This window comes from Schistocerca serialis, chromosome 3 (genome assembly GCF_023864345.2).
Source record: "Schistocerca serialis cubense isolate TAMUIC-IGC-003099 chromosome 3, iqSchSeri2.2, whole genome shotgun sequence".
NCBI classification, from domain to species: Eukaryota; Metazoa; Arthropoda; class Insecta; order Orthoptera; family Acrididae; genus Schistocerca; species Schistocerca serialis.
In genome coordinates this window covers 376357238-376375110 of record NC_064640.1, presented here as the reverse complement: position 1 = coordinate 376375110, position 17873 = coordinate 376357238, and the positions used below count along the sequence as shown (strand labels likewise).

Sequence of the window (17873 nt, the reverse complement as noted above, 5' to 3'; positions counted from 1 at the left end):
AGTTTTCAACTCGCCAACATAAAAACAGCGCAATAGATAACGCATCTTGCCGACATCAAAAAGTGAAATGAGTTTATACAAAACAATGTTAAATATTAACTCTCTGAAAGAACATTAATCTTAAGCACAATATTATGAAAGTTTAATTGGAGGTTTCTTTAAATTAATCCTGAGCACAATAATATGAAAGTTTAATTGGACGTTTCTTTACAAAATTGCTCCTACACATACTTGATTGTATTGGTCAGTACTACGAAAATCGTCTGATTCCGTTTCAAAGTTCGGTATTATTTAGGATGACAATCAAGTCTACGGTGGATGGTTAGTCAAGTGACAAATTTGAGCCCAAGATTACCCAAGGCCGCTCGAGTTTACAGTGGACGCAAGCTGGTGAACCAACAAAGTTTACGCCTCTGCACACGGTATTTACCTTAAGCTGCGACGTGCTCCTGTCTGCAAGCCTGGTCTCTCCTACTGAAACTCCTACAAAACTAATCTGGCCTTTTCTGAACTTTCCAGCAAGAACTTTCCCTCTGTTTCTCGTTATGCGCGAAAACATGTACTCAGTCCGAGGAGCAGTGTGCATATTATAGTGCCCTCTCAGTTCTGCAGGAACAATTAACAAATTTGGCTGATTCGTTTCTCCACAGTTGGAGCTAAACATTGCTACAGTTAATTTTAGCTGGAGTGCAGCCGCTGTGAATGCAGTGTCCACGCCAATTTCTTCTCTGCGTTGTACGGAGCATAAAGCTCTCTGTTGTGCACTTGACGCCAGTTCAGAGAAGAGTCCTCACCAAAATTTCTCTCTTGTCCTCTCACGGCTGAACTGCCTCTCTCCACTTGGGTTCCTTTGTCACGTCACAGCTTTTTTCGACCAATAGGAGCATTTCTCTTATTTTGCAGAAACACCCTCTACCAATCGCAACGCCCCCTCTATCAAACTGCGTCGAAATTTCAGTAGTTTTCTCCTTCCTAGTAAGTTTTCACCAATCTGACGTTTTGTGCCCGTTCTAGACACCTATAGTACCGGGTGATCAAAAAGTCAGTATAAATTTGAAAACTGAATAAATCACGGAATAATGTAGGTAGAGAGGTACAAATTGACACACATGCTTGGAATGGCATGGGGTTTTATTAGAACCAAAGAAATACAAATGTTCAAAAAATGTCCGACATATGGTGCTTCATCTGATCAGAATAGCAATAAGTAGCATAACAAAGTAAGACAAAGCAAAGATGATGTTCTTTACAGGAAATGCTCAATACGTCCACCATTATTCCTCAACAATAGCTTTAGTCGAGAAATAATATTGTGAATAGCACTGTAAAGCACGTCCAGAGTTATGGTGAGGCGTTGGCGTCAGATGTTGTCTTTCAGCATCCCTAGATATGTCGGTTGATCATGATACACTTGCGACTTCAGGTAACCCCAAAGCCAATAATCGCACGGACTGAGGTCCGGGGACCTGGGAGGCCAAGCATGACGAAAGTGGTGGCTGAGCACACGATCATTACCAAACGATGCGCGCAAGAGATCTTTCATGCGTCTAGCAATATGGGGTGGTTTTTTTTTGTTCTAATAAAACCTCATGTCATTCCAAGCATGTGTGTCAATTTTTACTTCTCTATCTACATAATTCCGTGGTTTATTAAGTTTTCAAATTTATACTGACTTTTTGATCACCCGGTACATTGACCTTTCCATGTGTCACACTCGCTGGACGCTAATGTGTCACTTGCTTTTGTTCGTATCCCATTGGACTTTCGAAATGCAGTTTTCTAAAGCTTCTTCTCTGCTATTGTACCGATGCCCTCGCTACAGGCGGCCCTCCAGCTTGAATCACCTGGCCTGGGGTCGCTGTCCTCTTTCCTGCCACCCCTTTAAGTGGTTGCTGGCGTAACTCCCACAGAGCAGTTTCGCTACGCTGTTGTGGAGCTGGCTTTTCAAAACTAAAAACGACTCGACTCGCGTTCCCTGTCCTACCTTCTGCTCAAAGACATGCATTGTATAGGAATGGTGTGTTAATTACCGTCAATTGATTGTCATCCCTTTTAGCATTACACATTGATAGGCAAATGTTCTCATAACTGTCGATTTACGTTAGGTGTCATCTTCACCTTCTCATTGCGATTTGTAAAGGTCACATATAAGGTGTGAACCCGACCATTTATTCTGCCACCTTACACTTTTTGGGCCAGGTTTATCTTGACCTGCATGTTTTTCTAATACGAGTAATTAGAATGTATCTGCATCTACACCTACATGGCTACTCTGAAAATCACTCTTAAGCGACTGGCAGAGAACTCATTGAACAACTTTCACACCAATTCCCCATTATTCCACTCTTGAACAATGTGAGGAATAAACGTACATTTATCTCTTTTGGGTCGCAATCTTATTTCCTTCATTTTATTATTATGATTGTTTCTCTTTATGTAGGTCGGCGTCAAGAAAATATTTTCGTATTTTTGGGAGAAAGTTGGTGATTCCACTGCAAAGAGAAACGTTTTTTTAATGATTTCCACTCCAAATCGTGTGTTATGTCTGTGACTCTCCTATTCCTCAATAATACAGTACGTGCTGTCCTTCTTTGAAATTCTTTGGTGTACTCCATTAGTCCTATCTGGTAAGGATCCTACACCACACAGCAGTACTCGGAAAGAGAACGGACAAGCGTAGTGGAGGTGGTCTCTTTAGAAGATCTGTGGCATCTTCTAATTGTTCTGCCAATAAAACGCGCTTTTTGGTTCACCTTCACTACAACATTCTCTAGGTGTTCTTTCCAATTTCAGTTGTTCCATACTTCTGATTCCTAGGTATTCAGTTGAATTAACGACATTTAGATTTGATTTGGTTTATCGTGTAACCAAAGGTTAACGCATTCCTTTTAGCACTCACATGGATGACTTCATACTTTTCATTATTTAAAGTCAACTGACAATTTTCACACCAAACATATATCTTATCTAAATCGTTTGGCAATTGGTTTTGATCTTCTGATGACTTTACTAGACGATGAACGACAGCATCATCTGCAAACAACCTAAGACGACTGTTCAGACTGTCTCCTAAATCGTTTATTTCAATAAGAAACAGTAGATAGCCTATACCAGTATCTTGGGAAACGAAAGAAATCACTTCTGTTTTATTCGATACTTTTCGTCAGTTATCTCGAACTGTGACGTCTCCGACACGAAATCACGCCTCCAGTCGCATAACTCAGACAGTATTCCATAAGCACACAATTTGATTACAAGCTGCTTGTGAGGTACGGTGTCAAAAGTCTTTTGGAAATCTAGAAATACGGCATCAATTTCAAATCCCTTGTCGATAGCACTCAACACTTCCCCTGAGTAAAGAGCTAGTTGTGCTTCACAAGAACGATATTTTCTAAATAGGTATTCAAATGGTTCAAATGGCTCTGAGCACTATGGGACTTAACTTCTGAGGTCACCAGTCCCCTAGAACGTAGAACTAGTTAAACCTAACTAACCTAAGAACATGACACACGTACATGCCCGAGGCAGGATTCGAACCTGCGACCGTAGCGGTCGGACGGTTCCAGACTGAAGCGCCTAGAACCTCTCGACCACTCCGGCCGGCTAAATAGGTATTGACTATATGTCAATAGACCGCTCTCTTCAAGGTAATTCATAATGTTAAAACACAATATATGTTCCAAAATCATGCTGCAAATCCACATCGACATTAATGGTATGGGGCTGTAATTTAGTGGATTACTCCTATTACCTTTCTTGAATATTTGTGTCGCCTGTGCCAACTTTCCATTCTTTGCATATGGATCTTTCGTCGAGAAAGCAGTTAAGTAAGGAGTTATTGCATCAGGAACTCTGAAAGAACCTAATTGGCACACAGTCTGTACCGGAAAACTTGGTTTTATTACGTGATTTAAGTTGCTTCACTACTTCGAGGATATCTAGTTGCAAGTTACTGTTATTTGCAGCGATTCTTGCTTCAAATTCTGGAATATTGACTTCGTCTTCTTTGGTGAAGGCATTTGGAAGGCTGTGTTTAGTAAGTCTGCTTTAGCAGCCCTGTCGTCGACAGTATTTCCATTGCTATCGCGCAGAGAAGGCATTGATTGTCTCTTGCCGACAGCATACTTTAGATACTACCAGAATCCTTTTGATTTTCTGCCATGTTTCGAGACAAAGTTTCGTTGTGGAAACTTTTATAAGTATCTCGCATTGAAGTCTGCGCTAAATTTCAAGTTTCTGTAAAAGTTTGCCAATCTTGGGAATTTTGCGTTAGTTTAAATTTGGCAGGCTTTTCTCGTTGTTTGTGCAACAGTGGTCTCACCTGATCGCGTACCATGAGGGATTAGCTGCGTCTTTTGTTAGTTTATCTGGGTTAATTTCTCAATTACTGCCGATCATATTTCATTGAATTCTAGCCACATCTAGTCTACACTTACATCGTTAATTTGGAAGGAGTAGAGATTGTCGCTCCGGAAGGCGTCAAGAGAATTTTTATCTGATTTTTTTAATAGATACATTTTTCGTTTATTTTTGGTGGATTTGTGAGTTCAGTCTCGCTACGACAACTCTACGTTCACTAATTCCTGTATCCGTTTTAATGCAGGTTATTGTCCCAGGTATTGTTTGTTGCGAAGAGGTCAAGTGTGTTTTCATAACCGTTTAGGCCCTACTTTTGGCGTGGGCACATGAACCAATTGCTCGAAATAATTTTCAGAGAATGAACACCGTTCCTAGTTTTCAAAGAAGAGCTCTTAAACCCCTAGCAGCTTCCCCATTTCTTACTCGTGGCCAAAAAATTCACAAAAAGCAATAAATAGACTGGATCTACTCTGTCAGTGATTGACAATGTGAGGTTTCCACGGTTGTATTTTAAACTATCTTATAAATAGAGTTACCAACCACTAATTTAAAGACCTTTCCTTTCAACACAATTAATTTTACATGCCATTACAAGTTTCGAACTTCTGTTCATAGTCAGATGTCTATATTGCAATATAAACTGCTAATCAGACGTTAGTTGTTTCGTTTGCCGTAATGCCCCATCATGAAAATATATAAACGATAAATATTCGTAAAGGAATTCCCTATCGTAAAATTATACGAGGACCGGTCAATAAGTAATGCAACACCTTTTTTTCTGAAAGCAGGCTGGCTTTATTCAGGATTCCAACACACAATATTATTCCCCACTCTTTTGGCTACAAAACCGTATTTTTCAACATAATCTCTGTTCAATGCGACGTCTTTTCGCCAAATTACGGGGAGGGCCTGTATGCCCACTTGGTACAACTCTAGAAGTCGACGACCGCCGCCATGACTTTACCGGCTGAGAGTCCGGCTTTCAACTTTTTCTTCGGAGGAGCGGTCGTGTTGCACAACTCCATGGATTCTTTCGGTTCCGGCTCGAAGTGATGAACCCATGTTGCATCGTCTGTTTCGATGTTCGAGAAAACTTGTCAGGATCAGCCTCGTAACGTGCAAACAATCCCGCACAGATGGCCCTCTGTTGCTTTTTATAGTCTTCTGTTAGGTGGCGAGGAACTCAGAGGCCACACACCTTTGAGCACCACACAGGAGTGTGTCAGCACTACCAACAGAGACGGCCAGCTGTGCAGCTAGGTATTTCATTGTGATCCGTCGATCATTTCGAATGGGTGTGTCCGCACTTTCCAACACTCCAGGAGTCACAGCCGTGTGCGGCCGGTCGGCAAGCGGTGATGACAGACGCCTCACCCAACGAATTACCTTGCTTTTGTTCAGTGCTAAGTCTCCGTAGACACTCTGCAAGCGGCTGCCTGAGATGCTCTGGTTTTCCGCCAAATGAAACTATATGACAGCTCTCTGGTTGGAACGCACTCCGTTACAGATGCCATTTTGTAGGCTACGTATAGCACAGTCACCAATTTTAACTTCATGAAACTATAGGGGCTGAAGCGGGGCTATTCCACGATGCTCCACAAAAGATTCCACATTTTTTCAATCGAAACTGGTCGAGAAACAAAAGTGCTGGCGTATGTAGTGAACACCCCTGGTATTAAATGATAAATATTCATAAAGAAATTTCCTTTATGAATATTTAAATCTTCATAAAAGAATTTCCTTCATGAATATTTATCAGTCAATGTATTTTAACGAATGGACAACAATGCAAACAAAATACCCAACGCCTGATTAGCATCTCAACTTGTAATGCAGCCATCTGAGGATGAACGAAAGTTCAAAACCGGTAATGGCACGGAAAAGTAAAGTACGTTGAAAAAAAAGTCTGTAAATTAGTGGTTGGTGGCTGTTTTTGAAACATAGTTAATAAATAAAATAAGGCAATTGTTATGGAAACCAATTGAATTTTTTAAAAAAGTACAATATGCTCTCACGTTCTTCACCACAAAAAATAAAATAATGTTCTGCAGTTTAGTAAGGCAGGAACTACCAAACTGTGTGCCGAACTATAACGAGACCAAAACGAGGTTAACAAGTTGGTTGGCGTGAAATTGCAATTATGATGTCAGGATTCCTCTACAGATGTAACATTTAGTTCAGCTCTTGTTCAGCTCTTGATCTTACTATCAGTTGTTTATAGTAGTAATCTTCCAACATACTGCATAGTCAGTACTAAGGAAAGTTTCGTCTCTCACTAAATAAACCACACACATGCTGTGCTTATCTGGCAAACTTTTTAAATTACCGTAAAAAATGCAGTTAACCAGAATAAGTGACTTATTTCTGCGGCTGGATACCATTGCAGGCGTGACACTGTCATCTTTCTCTAAAGCCTAGAACGTCATTACATAGACTGTTTACTAGTCGTGTTGTTGTTGTTGTTGTGGTCTACAGTCCTGAGACTGGTTTGATGCAGCTCTCCATGCTACTCTATCCTGTGCAAGCTTCTTCATCTCCCAGTACCTACTGCAACCTACATCCTTCTGAATCTGCTTAGTGTATTCATCTCTTGGTCTCCCTCTACGATTTTTACCCTCCACGCTGCCCTCCAATACTAAATCGGTGAGCCCTTGATGCCTCAGAACATGTCCTACCAACCGATCCCTTCTTCTGGTCAAGTTGTGCCATAAACTTCTCTTCTCCCCAATCCTATTCAATACTTCCTCATTAGTTATGTGATCTACCCATCTAATCTTCAGCATTCTTCTGTAGCACCACATTTCGAAAGCTTCTATTCTCTTCTTGTCCAAACTATTTATCGTACATGTTTCACTTCCATACATGGCTACACTCCATACAAATACTTTCTGAAATGACTTCCTGACACTTAAATCTATACTCGATGTTAACAAATTTCTCTTCTTCAGAAACGCTTTCCTTGCCATTGCCAGTCTACATTTTATATCCTCTCTACTTCGACCATCATCAATTATTTTGCTCCCCAAATAGCAAAACTCCTTTACTACTTTAAGTGTCTAAAGCTGCATGCCCTCGGGAAAAATTACGGCCGTAGTTTCCCCTTGCTTTCAGCCGATCGCAGTACCAGCACAGCAAGGCGTTTTGGTTATTGTTACAAGGCCAGATCAGTCAATCATCCAGACTGTTGCCCTTGCAACTACTGAAAAAGCTGCTGCCCCTCTTCAGGAACCACACGTTTGTCTGGCCTCTCAACAGATACCCCTCCGTTGTGGTTGCACCTACGGGACGGTTATCTGTATCGCTGAGGCACGCAAGCCTCCCCACCAACGGCAAGGTCCATGGTTCATGGGGAGGGAGGTTACTAGTCATACATACTTTGTAATAGGTGATTCTGTATTTAACAGTTTTTTTGGTTTGTTTCTAAGATGGAAATAAAGATCCATTCTGGCGTTCTGCTAAACTACTGTGGAGAAACCGCTACAAATTACATAGTGTAGTGCCGGCCGTTGTGGCCGGGCGGTTGTAGGCACTTCGTCTGGAACCGCGCGACCGCCACGGCCTCAGGTTCGAATCCTGCCTTGGGCATGGATGTGTGTCATGTCCTTAGGTTAGTTAGGTTTAAGTAGTTCTGAGTTCTAGGGGACTGATGAGCTCAGATGTTAAGTCCCATAGTGCTCGGAGCCATTTGAATTTGAACAGCGTGCAGTGTGCTATAGAGGTGTTCGTCAGGTCTAGCTCACCTCGCAGTTTCTCAAACTATCTCCCCTATGCCCCTTTGTATTATACAATACGAGTGGATCTTAAACCGATTATCGCGTAAGGAACTCGACTTTAATTCTATATTCAGATCGTAGATACCATAATCAGCATCTGTTGCATACGATTGTGTAATCGATTTAATAATTGGTTTCAAGAAGTCACAGACAAAGCAGACATATACAGCAGTAGCAATGGATAACATAAAGAAAATAACCACATGTGGTATTTTAATGGCTAAAGCCAATAGTGAAGTAATAAATTAGTGTCTGACACACAAGTGTGTTTCAATGAAAGCTATAAAAACCCGCTACAGACTTACCACCGGCGGTACATTCCTCTTATCTCGACTGCACGTGTCAGGTGACTACATATATGAGTGCGGGCTCGCAGTTCATTGTAAGTAACCGTGAAAGGGACGCCTTCGGACAAAGCAGTTTCCGTGTGTGGAGTGTTATATCTTTAGCTAGAGCCAAAAACCTCCACAATTATACGAGCAACTGTGCCTGCTGCTCTCCCATGGCCTTAGGCCGATGATTTGTACATCCCACTAGAAGAGAATTTTCGATAACATGTTGCTCATCTTTTGAAGGAATATTTCTAATAGGAAACAATTTGGGGCATTAAGTGCGTAACTCGACCTCAAGATTTGATTCCTTTAGAGCTTGTTCGGGACTGTTTTCGGGGCGTATGTTCTGACCAGCAATCCTGTTTCCCAGAACCTTGCTACGCTAAGAGTAGTTTTGAAAAATCAACTGCATTCTCCACCCGTGCTCTCAAACCACCACTAACAGCTTCACGCGTCGTTATATTCGCTGTATTCCTACCGGAATAATGATACTCGCCATGGAATTACTTTTGTTGCATCATACTAACACATACCTTTCTTGTATTTAAAACGTGTCATTAAGTTTAAACCCTGACTCTTCGTCTGGACCTGAACTGTCACAATTCATAAAACCATGTCTTTCGTCCTACACTTTGCCTAGCGTTCGTTATCTACGAGATACAACTGTCTGACCTTTTTTTTTTTTTTTTTTTTTTTTTTTGGCGCTCTTGACTGGAGGAAATCTGTGAGCTGTCACTTAAAAATCCGATGATTAAGTTACATGATTTTATAAATTTTATTTTGTACGCTGTGATTACTTTAGAGTTGCTGCTGAGCACACTGGCTCCAATACGAAGAAGGACAGTGATACACTATACGGAATAGAAGGTGATCTGATATTGCAGTGCTTGTGTTGCTAAGAAGAATGCATGTCCAAAGAAACATTGCATCGTTCTTCTTAACAACACAGGCACTGCAATATCGTATTTATCCGCAAATACCAGGCAGCGACTTTCAATTAAAATGTCATCACCTGTACGGGAATTACACAATGTGTTGTTAAGCACGAACTGTGACATTTGGATGTTTGGATCCTGCTATGAGTCGTGCACGGATAGGCAAAGCTGTTAAGGCGACCGCTCTCGTAAAGAGGGAACAAACTGAAGGTTGTTCGTATTCGGAACTGTGAATATATTTCATATACAGGACGAAAGGACGTACATTTTAGGCGAATATCGATCAATGGCAAAACTGACAGTACACATTTCATTAAACTTTATGGGGCATTCGCTCTGATGTTACGAGGTATATTTTGTATAATCTTGTTGTATCTGTGGCGCACATAAAACAAATATGTCAATGAATGCACTAAAATAAAACTTCTTCGAATTTTTACGTAACTTAGCAGATTAAATTCACAAACAGACTAGGTTTCCAACTCCTGTCTCTTCCAGGTGCCCCAAAATGGTGCAGCCCATTGATAAAATGGAGTTGGGCTTGCGACGACAATGTGATGCCGGGATTTCAGTGTGCATCACGAGTGCAAACATGTACCTGCAAACAAACAAACCGTAACTTTATTTTATCGATATCGTAATTAAATCTGCACGGCTACCCCCCCATACAACGAACGTAGCTATTAATGTTTTAAAGGTTCAAAACGAAAACATTGGTGTAAACAATTATTATTATTATATTACTACGTGATTAATTAATACAAATTATTTTGCTTTACTCCTGATATCTGCTGTGGAGCCTCTCTATTAAGAGCGTCGTCCTTGCATACACCGCGATGATCCATTATTTCCTTGATGTGGTCATTCCAAGAACGTCGTACTGCGCTACGTTCACGTCTTCCAAGTGATTTCATTCAAAAATTTTATTTGACCACTTATGATCTGGCATTCTCAACAAATGCCAATATGACTTTAATGATTTTCTTTCAAATCTTTCTATCGCTGTCTCATTTGCCCTCATTCTAGATCTTACTTCATCATTAGGTTTTTCTCAATTCTTGATATTCGGACGCTGCTTCGTAAATAATCCATTCTACAGCTATTCCCTTCTTTTGAGGCCTTCATTTAATTTCTTTGTTCTGATCCACAGCATATGACAGGTTCAACCATTAGTGTACCAATTCTTTACTTATTGTTAGAAATAGCTCTGTCCCACCAAAAAGAATCCATACACTCTATTACTTTTCTGCTTTGTTTTATTCTGAATTTTACTTCTGTATTATCCAATTCATTTTTGTCAACATATACTCCTAGGCATTTAAATTTTTCTGTCTGTCTCCTAACTGTTTGTTCACTAATGTGTCACTATTAACTACCACATATTCGGTTTTCCTTAGACTCATCTGCAGTGTCCATTTGTCATATTCCCAATATAATGATCGAATCATGAAGTCAGGATTGGTTTCAATTTGTGCTAGAATGGCTTGGTCATTAGAAAACCTTAAAGAAAACACCTGGATATAATTAACAATGTTTCCCGTCCCCCTCAGCCGTTCTTCCATTTTCTACGAATAAATTAAATAAAATGTCCTCGTGTCAGCCCATTTGTAACATTAATAGGTGCTGATAATTTTGACCCTCTTTTAATCTCCGTTTCCCGTTTGGATTCCGGTCGGTGCAAGTTTACTTGCTGAGAGCCATCCAGATGTCGACTGTTCCGCAGAATCCCGAAAGTCAAACCAGCTCGTGGAAAGAAAGTCGTCATCGAGGCTCACACGACAGCAGCGCCGACGTTCGCAGGAATCTGGATCTGGCACTGCGGGGTCGGGACCGGTCGCTGCTGCTAATTTCATAAAGGAGAAAGCACTAGCAGAGCAGTTTCCTCGGAGTGGAAGTCAAAGATCCGGTGCCTGCCCCGATCTGTGCGTTTCGTGGAAGAATCTGGTGCACTTAAAGGAAAGTAAGTGTTGTGAATCCTTTCCACGTACACTGTTTCTATAAAGGTGTATGAATTCCTGACACTCCACTTCACAGTCTAAACACGTGCTTTCAGATTATTTGACAGTAATTCTACAGGACGTTGCCAGAAGCGAATTGTGAATGAGGCATACGTCAAAGTATGACAAGACTATTGTTGCTCACTATAGAAAAAAATACGAGCTTACCGAGTATCGGACCAGATTTGCGACTGGATTCACGACTTTCTTGCAGGTAGAACTCAACACGTCGCTCTTTACCGAACAAAATCGACAAATGCAAAGGTAATTTCGAGAGTACCCCAAAGGAAGAGTGATAGGACCGTTATTGTTTACAATGGACATAAATGATCTAGCAGGATCTGTCGGAAGCACTTTCAGGATGTTCACAGACTGTTGTCTATAAGAAGATAGCAACGCCAGAAAGCAGTAACGATTTGCAGAAGGACCAACAGAGCATTTATATATGGTGCAGTACCTGGCAGTTGACCCTGAGAGTAAACAAATGTAGCGTGTTGCGCATACATAGGAAGATAAATCCCCTATTGTACAACCACACTCTCGGCGACAAACTGCCGGTAACAGTAACTACCATAAAGTTTCTAGAGTATTAATCTGGAGAGATTTTAGATGGAATGGCTACATAAAACATTTAGTAAGAAAGGCAAATGCCAGACTGGGATTCATAGGAAGAATCTCAAGGAAATACAATTCATCCATTAAGGGTGACGAGGCGCTTGTTCGACCTATGCTTGTGTATTTTTCATCAATCTGGGACCCTTACCAAGTAGGACACACAGAAGAGATAGAGAAGATCCAACGAAGAGTGGTGCGTTTCAACATAGGATTTTCAACCTTCTACAGAACGTTACAGAGATGCTTAACAAACTCCACTGGCAGACGCTACAAGAGAAGTGTTGTGCATCACGGAGAGTTTTATTATTGAAATTTCGAGAGTATACTTTCCGGGAAGAGTCGGACAACATATTACTTCTTCCCACATATGCGTCACGAAATGATCACAACGAGAAAATTCGAGAAATGAGAGCTAATGCAGAGGCTTACCGACAATCATTCCTCCCACGCGCCATTAGCGAATGGAACAGGGAAGGGGGAATCAGTTAGTGGTACAAGAAGTACCCTCCACCACACACTGTCAGGTGACATGCAGAGTACTGATGTAGATATATTTACACATGTTTTAGTAGGTGTAACTCATCTGGCAGATCTTGAGCAATGGAAGTGTCTGTAGCACCACATGCGAGTGAACAATATGGGCTGTATTTGCTGTAGAAATCAGAGTGGCATACAAGAAATATTTTTTAGGATTACTATTTAATTCAAAATTTATTTCCGGGTTGTAGTTTGCTACATTACAGCCTCTGTTCCAAACAATCTCAGGAATTCTCTATGGGATGAAGTCGGATGATTGAGCGGTCTGCTTGAGCTTCTGTGGGCTGCCTCACTCCTGTCAGACCATGAATGTATACGTGCAGTCTTGTGAACACAGTTCCTTTCATCGTGGAAGACTGGAGTTACCACAGCACACTCTTTATGAGGATGTGGAAAAAGGCCTACACTTGGTCATCGAGAATACTGAAATAAATATAGTGGTTGATGTTCATGGCAGCCTCAATGAGTGGCTGCAAGTGTTGGTATGAAAAACACCCCTCAGCCACCTCTGGCCTGAGTCCAACCCTCAATGCGCTATACGTTAAAGGCCTCATTCAGTCGACTGTGCACTCGACGCCCTGTATCATTTGAAAAATAAATAAATGAAGAAATAAAAATCGCTACTCGCTGGAACACACTACACGCTTCCGATTAGATATTGTCCAGTTTCTGTATTGTTTGGTCCACTGAAGACGACCAGTGGCATTTTCCGAGGTGCTAGACACTATACGTTCATTGCATGCAGTTCTGTTCGCATTGACCGCACGGAAACAGGTTGAGACAGATATGGATTCATTGAAAGTAGCACCATCGGCGCATATGTAAATGATTGGAGTTGCAGTTATTTGTAACAGACCTCCACCAAAGCATATTCATGTTTTCCGTGTTTAGTGTTGTTACCGGGCCTGTTAGGGTATATGAGGGGATTGATCAGCGCCAGATGTTGAGTAATCACTGAGAAGGACACGGAGATGCCGCATACTCGTTTGAAACAGCGTTATCTGTACCTGACAGAGTTTGAAAGGGGTCTCATTGTGGGCCACCATTTGGAGGACTGGTCAAAACATGAAATATCCAGATATGTGGGGCATTCGGATGTGACAGTGGCCCAATGTTGGCTTGTGTGGGAATGTGAGGGTAGGCATATACATCGTCAATGTTCTGGTCGACCACATCTGACCTCCACAAGGGAGGAAAGCTGTATTATATACCAAGGACATTGTACTCCTCACATTTGCACCTGTCATCCGAAAACAAGTAATTGACTCTCAGAAACATTCTGTGGCATAACAGCTGCTGTCCATACCAACGTCTGCATTCGAACTGGTGCCGTTTGCAGGCTGTACAGACTGATGATGAATGGCGTTACATTGTATTCAGCGATGAACTGATTTTGTATTACTCCATACGGCCTTCGTCTGCGAGTACGACGGCGACTTGCGAAGAGATCCCATTCTTCCAATATTTTAAAGAGGCGCAGAAGTGTTACTCTTGGCATCATTGGGTGGGAAATTATCAGTTATGGCTTCAGGTCTCCTCTGGTAGTGACTGAGGGAACTCTGAATGTACAACGGTACGTTACGAACGTCCTGCGCCCTCATGCGTTATCTCTCATGTAACAATATCATAGGGTCATTTTTCAACAGGGCAATGCTCATCCTCCACACACGGCATGTATCTCTCCAAACTATCTGTGTGATGATGAGATACTTCCATGGTAAGAAGGAACCCCAACTATGCCACTGAGAGAATGTGTGTGAGCCCAGCTCATTCGTCAAATTTATGCCTGTCCCAGTATCCAGTACATAAAATACCATTTACGGCAGTTGTGGGTCAACTTTCCCCAGAAGATTATACAAAGGATTTATGACACACATCCCAATCAATTCAGTACATCCATCCGGGCTAGAGCAGATGTAGTGTCGGACTGACAACTGAGTACTTACTGCCAAGTTCTTTGTAAATCTGACTCGATTTTGTAGTCAGTGCAATAATTCACATATTCTCTCAGCTCAAGACGTTTGATTTCCTCCTCCCCTTCTGGGTGCTTCACTCTTTTTGTCAGGCAGTATAGATATATGGCCAGCGGCTTTGCTACAGTGATAACACTGGTTCCCATCAGATCACCGAAGTTAAGTGCTGACAGGCTTGGGTAGCAGTTGGATGGACGACCGTCAGGGTCTGCCGAGCGCTGTTAGCAGGCGGGTTGCACTCAGCCCTTGTGAGGCCAACTGAGGAGCTACCCGATTGAGAAGTAGCAACTCCAGTCAGGAAAACTGACAACGGCCTCGAGAGTGCTGTGTTGACTACATGGCCCTCCATATACGCATCCACTGTCGCCTATCGGTTATAAGATGACAACAAATGGTTCAAATGGCTCTGAGCACTATGGTACTTAACATCTGAGGTCATCAGTCCACTAGACTTTGAACTACTTAAACCTAACTAACCTAAAGGCATCACACACATCCATGCCCGAGGCAGAATTCGAACCTGCGACAGTAGCACCAGCGCGGCTCCGGGCTAAAGTGCCTAGAATCGCTCGGCTACAGCGGCCGGCCGATCGGAACCGTTGGGCATCTCCAGGTAGAGTGCAATTGCAATACTGATGTATGACATGTTTAGCCTTGCGGTTGCGGTCTGGTGTTCGTGTGTCAGTATAAAGGCACAAAGTATTTGTGGTGGTGCGCAGGTGAGGTGTACGCGTGGCTGGTGGTGTTGGTGCTGCCGGTGAACTCTGCGGTGAACCCGGCGCTGTACACGTTCACGACGCCGCGCTACTGGGCGCGCCTCTGTGGGCTGCTGTGTGACCGTCGCAGCCGCCGCCGCAGCCGCGAGCCCCAGGGACTCAGTCGCCAGCAGTACGCTCAGTGCTCGCATCTCACGTCGCTGCCGTTCGTCAAAGTAAGCGCCACACAACTTCTTCCCCTTTTGTAATATTGTTGCAGAAGCATAACGATGTCATTTTGTTTATCGCAGTGGTTCTCAGATTTTCCTCCTCTGCCCCCCCCTCCCCCCCGCCCGTCTTGGAGAAAAACAGTTTCTGGCCCCTAACAATTTTCATTAATAAAAGTAGTCATTTTTAAAATATTTTCTTTGCTTGTGCTCTGTTTTATCAAACTCAATGTAGAAGGATTTTTCCCAACAGAAACCAAAACTAAACGAATTATTATAAAGAAAATACGAAACAAATTATTTATCTTTATCACAGTTTGATTCATTCAAAACTATGAAACTAACACAGTTTACATTTCAGCAAACGAGAATTATAAGAGTGTCAAAAATTTAAATTGTTGTTATTGTGGTCTTCGGTCCTGAGACTGGTTTGATGCAGCTCTCCATGCTACTCTATCCTGTGCAAGCTTCTTCATCTCCCAGTACTTACTGCAACCTACATCCTTCTGAATCTGCTTAGTGTATTCATCTCTTGGTCTCCCTCTACGATTTTTACCCTCCACGCTGCCCTCCAATGCCAAATTTGTGATCCCTTGATGTCTCAGAACATGCCCTACCAACCGGTCCCTAAATTTAAATTAAAAAGTTCAATGTGATGAATGAGCTTGGTTATGAGAAGAAAATTTCTCAAGGCGCGGTGTAATAGCAGAAACAACCACTCGAAGTTCTTTGCTTACATGTAGTCTCGCACAAGTATGTCGTTGGAACTGAATCTGGATCATCATTGTATTTTGGCTCAGAGTTGACATTCCTCGCTAATATGCATCCAAAACTCCAACAAAGACACTTCATTAAATCTACTGTTCAGTGAAGTATGTCAAGTGAGATCAATAAGTTGTTCTTGCTCTTTTATATTTAGACGTGATAGTGCAGGAGCATTTTTGAATGGATTTTTAATTCAGTTAAGTTTGTCGAACTCGTGGCTGAAATACTATTCGAAATGAACTTTTAGTGTTGCAAGATGATGAAGGAGGCAGCTTTCATGGTTCAAATGGCTCTAAGCACTATGGGACTTAACATCTGACGTAATCAGTCCCCTAGACTTAGAACTACTTAAACCTAACTAACCTAAGGACATCACACACATCCATGTCCGAGGCAGTATTAGAACCTGCGCCCGTAGCAGTAGCGCGGTTCCGGACTGAAGCGCCTAGAACCGCTCGGCCACAGGGGCCGACTGCAGCTATCATCTCCACTGAAAGTATCGTATTATCTGTGACCTCTAACGGTGAGACTAGAGTAGGGAACATATCTAGCATGCCACTTTCCACACGGTTTTGCCGCAGCTCTAATCCGTTTATGAGCGCCTTTCATTCCAAGAGGGTACAGTTGCCTAATTACTTTGACGTGAAGTGTTAATAATATTTAGTTTCTCAAAAATATCAGTGAGGTAAGCCATTTTCAATAGGTAATCTGCGTTGCCGAAACATTCTGCCACAGAGTGACTTTTCTCCTTAACGGAACAGAATGCGTCATTCCTTATTTTAGTGACTTTTCTCCTTTAAGAAACAGAATACCTCATTCCTTAATTCAGACATTCTTTCCACTGCTTTACCCCGTGAAATCCATCGAGAATTACTAGGAAAGAGCAGCTGAGCGTGTTCAGCAGTCACCTCCTCCCATAGCAGTTTAAAAAGCCTTGAATTTATAGATCTTGCTTTAATAAGTGTAACTGTTTCTATATCCGTTTGCAGCACTTCATAAAGGGGTGGGCTAAGTTCTTTAACAGCCAGAGCCTCCCGAAGTATCATGAAGTGAATCCATACTGCATCAGGAACTACACCTTTAACTTTCGCCTGCAATCCATCACGAATTCCTGAAGTTCAGCGAGCCCCATCTGTGCATAATACAATGCACTTATCCATGATATCCAGTTTTGATTAAGAAAAGGCTTTTGAGCTGTGGCTGTTTTCAGTATCGGTTCACAGTAAAGCAATTAGTCTCGAACGTTATTCTCATCAAAGAAACGAACATAAGCAGTCAAATGGACATCTTTATGAATATCAGTCGCTTCGTCCACTTGAAGTGCAAAACAGGTGTTATGCAGTGCATCGATTAATAGCTCGAGTAAATCGTCAGAAATGTCTAAAAATTCCTCTACGCACAGTGACATTAGAGATAGGAATACTTTTCGACTACTGAGCAAATGAGTCACCAAAAATTGTTGATACTATATTAGTCGCTGCTAGTAAAGCTAGAGTTTCTGCAATCGTGTGTGATTTGTTTCATTCAGCAATCCTATGTGAAATCTGGTAACAGGCTACAAATCACATTCGACGTTTTAGCGAAGTTCTTCTGGGAATATAACAAAACATTTAGTTCCCAAAATTCTATTGGTTTTCCCGTTAATTTTCGATGTTTGGTTTCAAG

The 17873-nt window shown here is 41.9% G+C and overlaps 1 protein-coding gene across 1 annotated transcript in view; it reads left to right on the top strand.

The window, feature by feature from the left end:
* The window catches only part of LOC126471615 (relaxin receptor 1), a 752030-nt gene that overhangs the window by 715002 nt on the left and 19155 nt on the right, over nucleotides 1-17873 (top strand). Inside the window, exon 20 of the mRNA XM_050099855.1 lies at nucleotides 15241-15452. Within this exon, the coding sequence (XP_049955812.1) occupies nucleotides 15241-15452 (212 nt within the window). The remainder of the gene's footprint in view (nucleotides 1-15240; nucleotides 15453-17873) is intronic.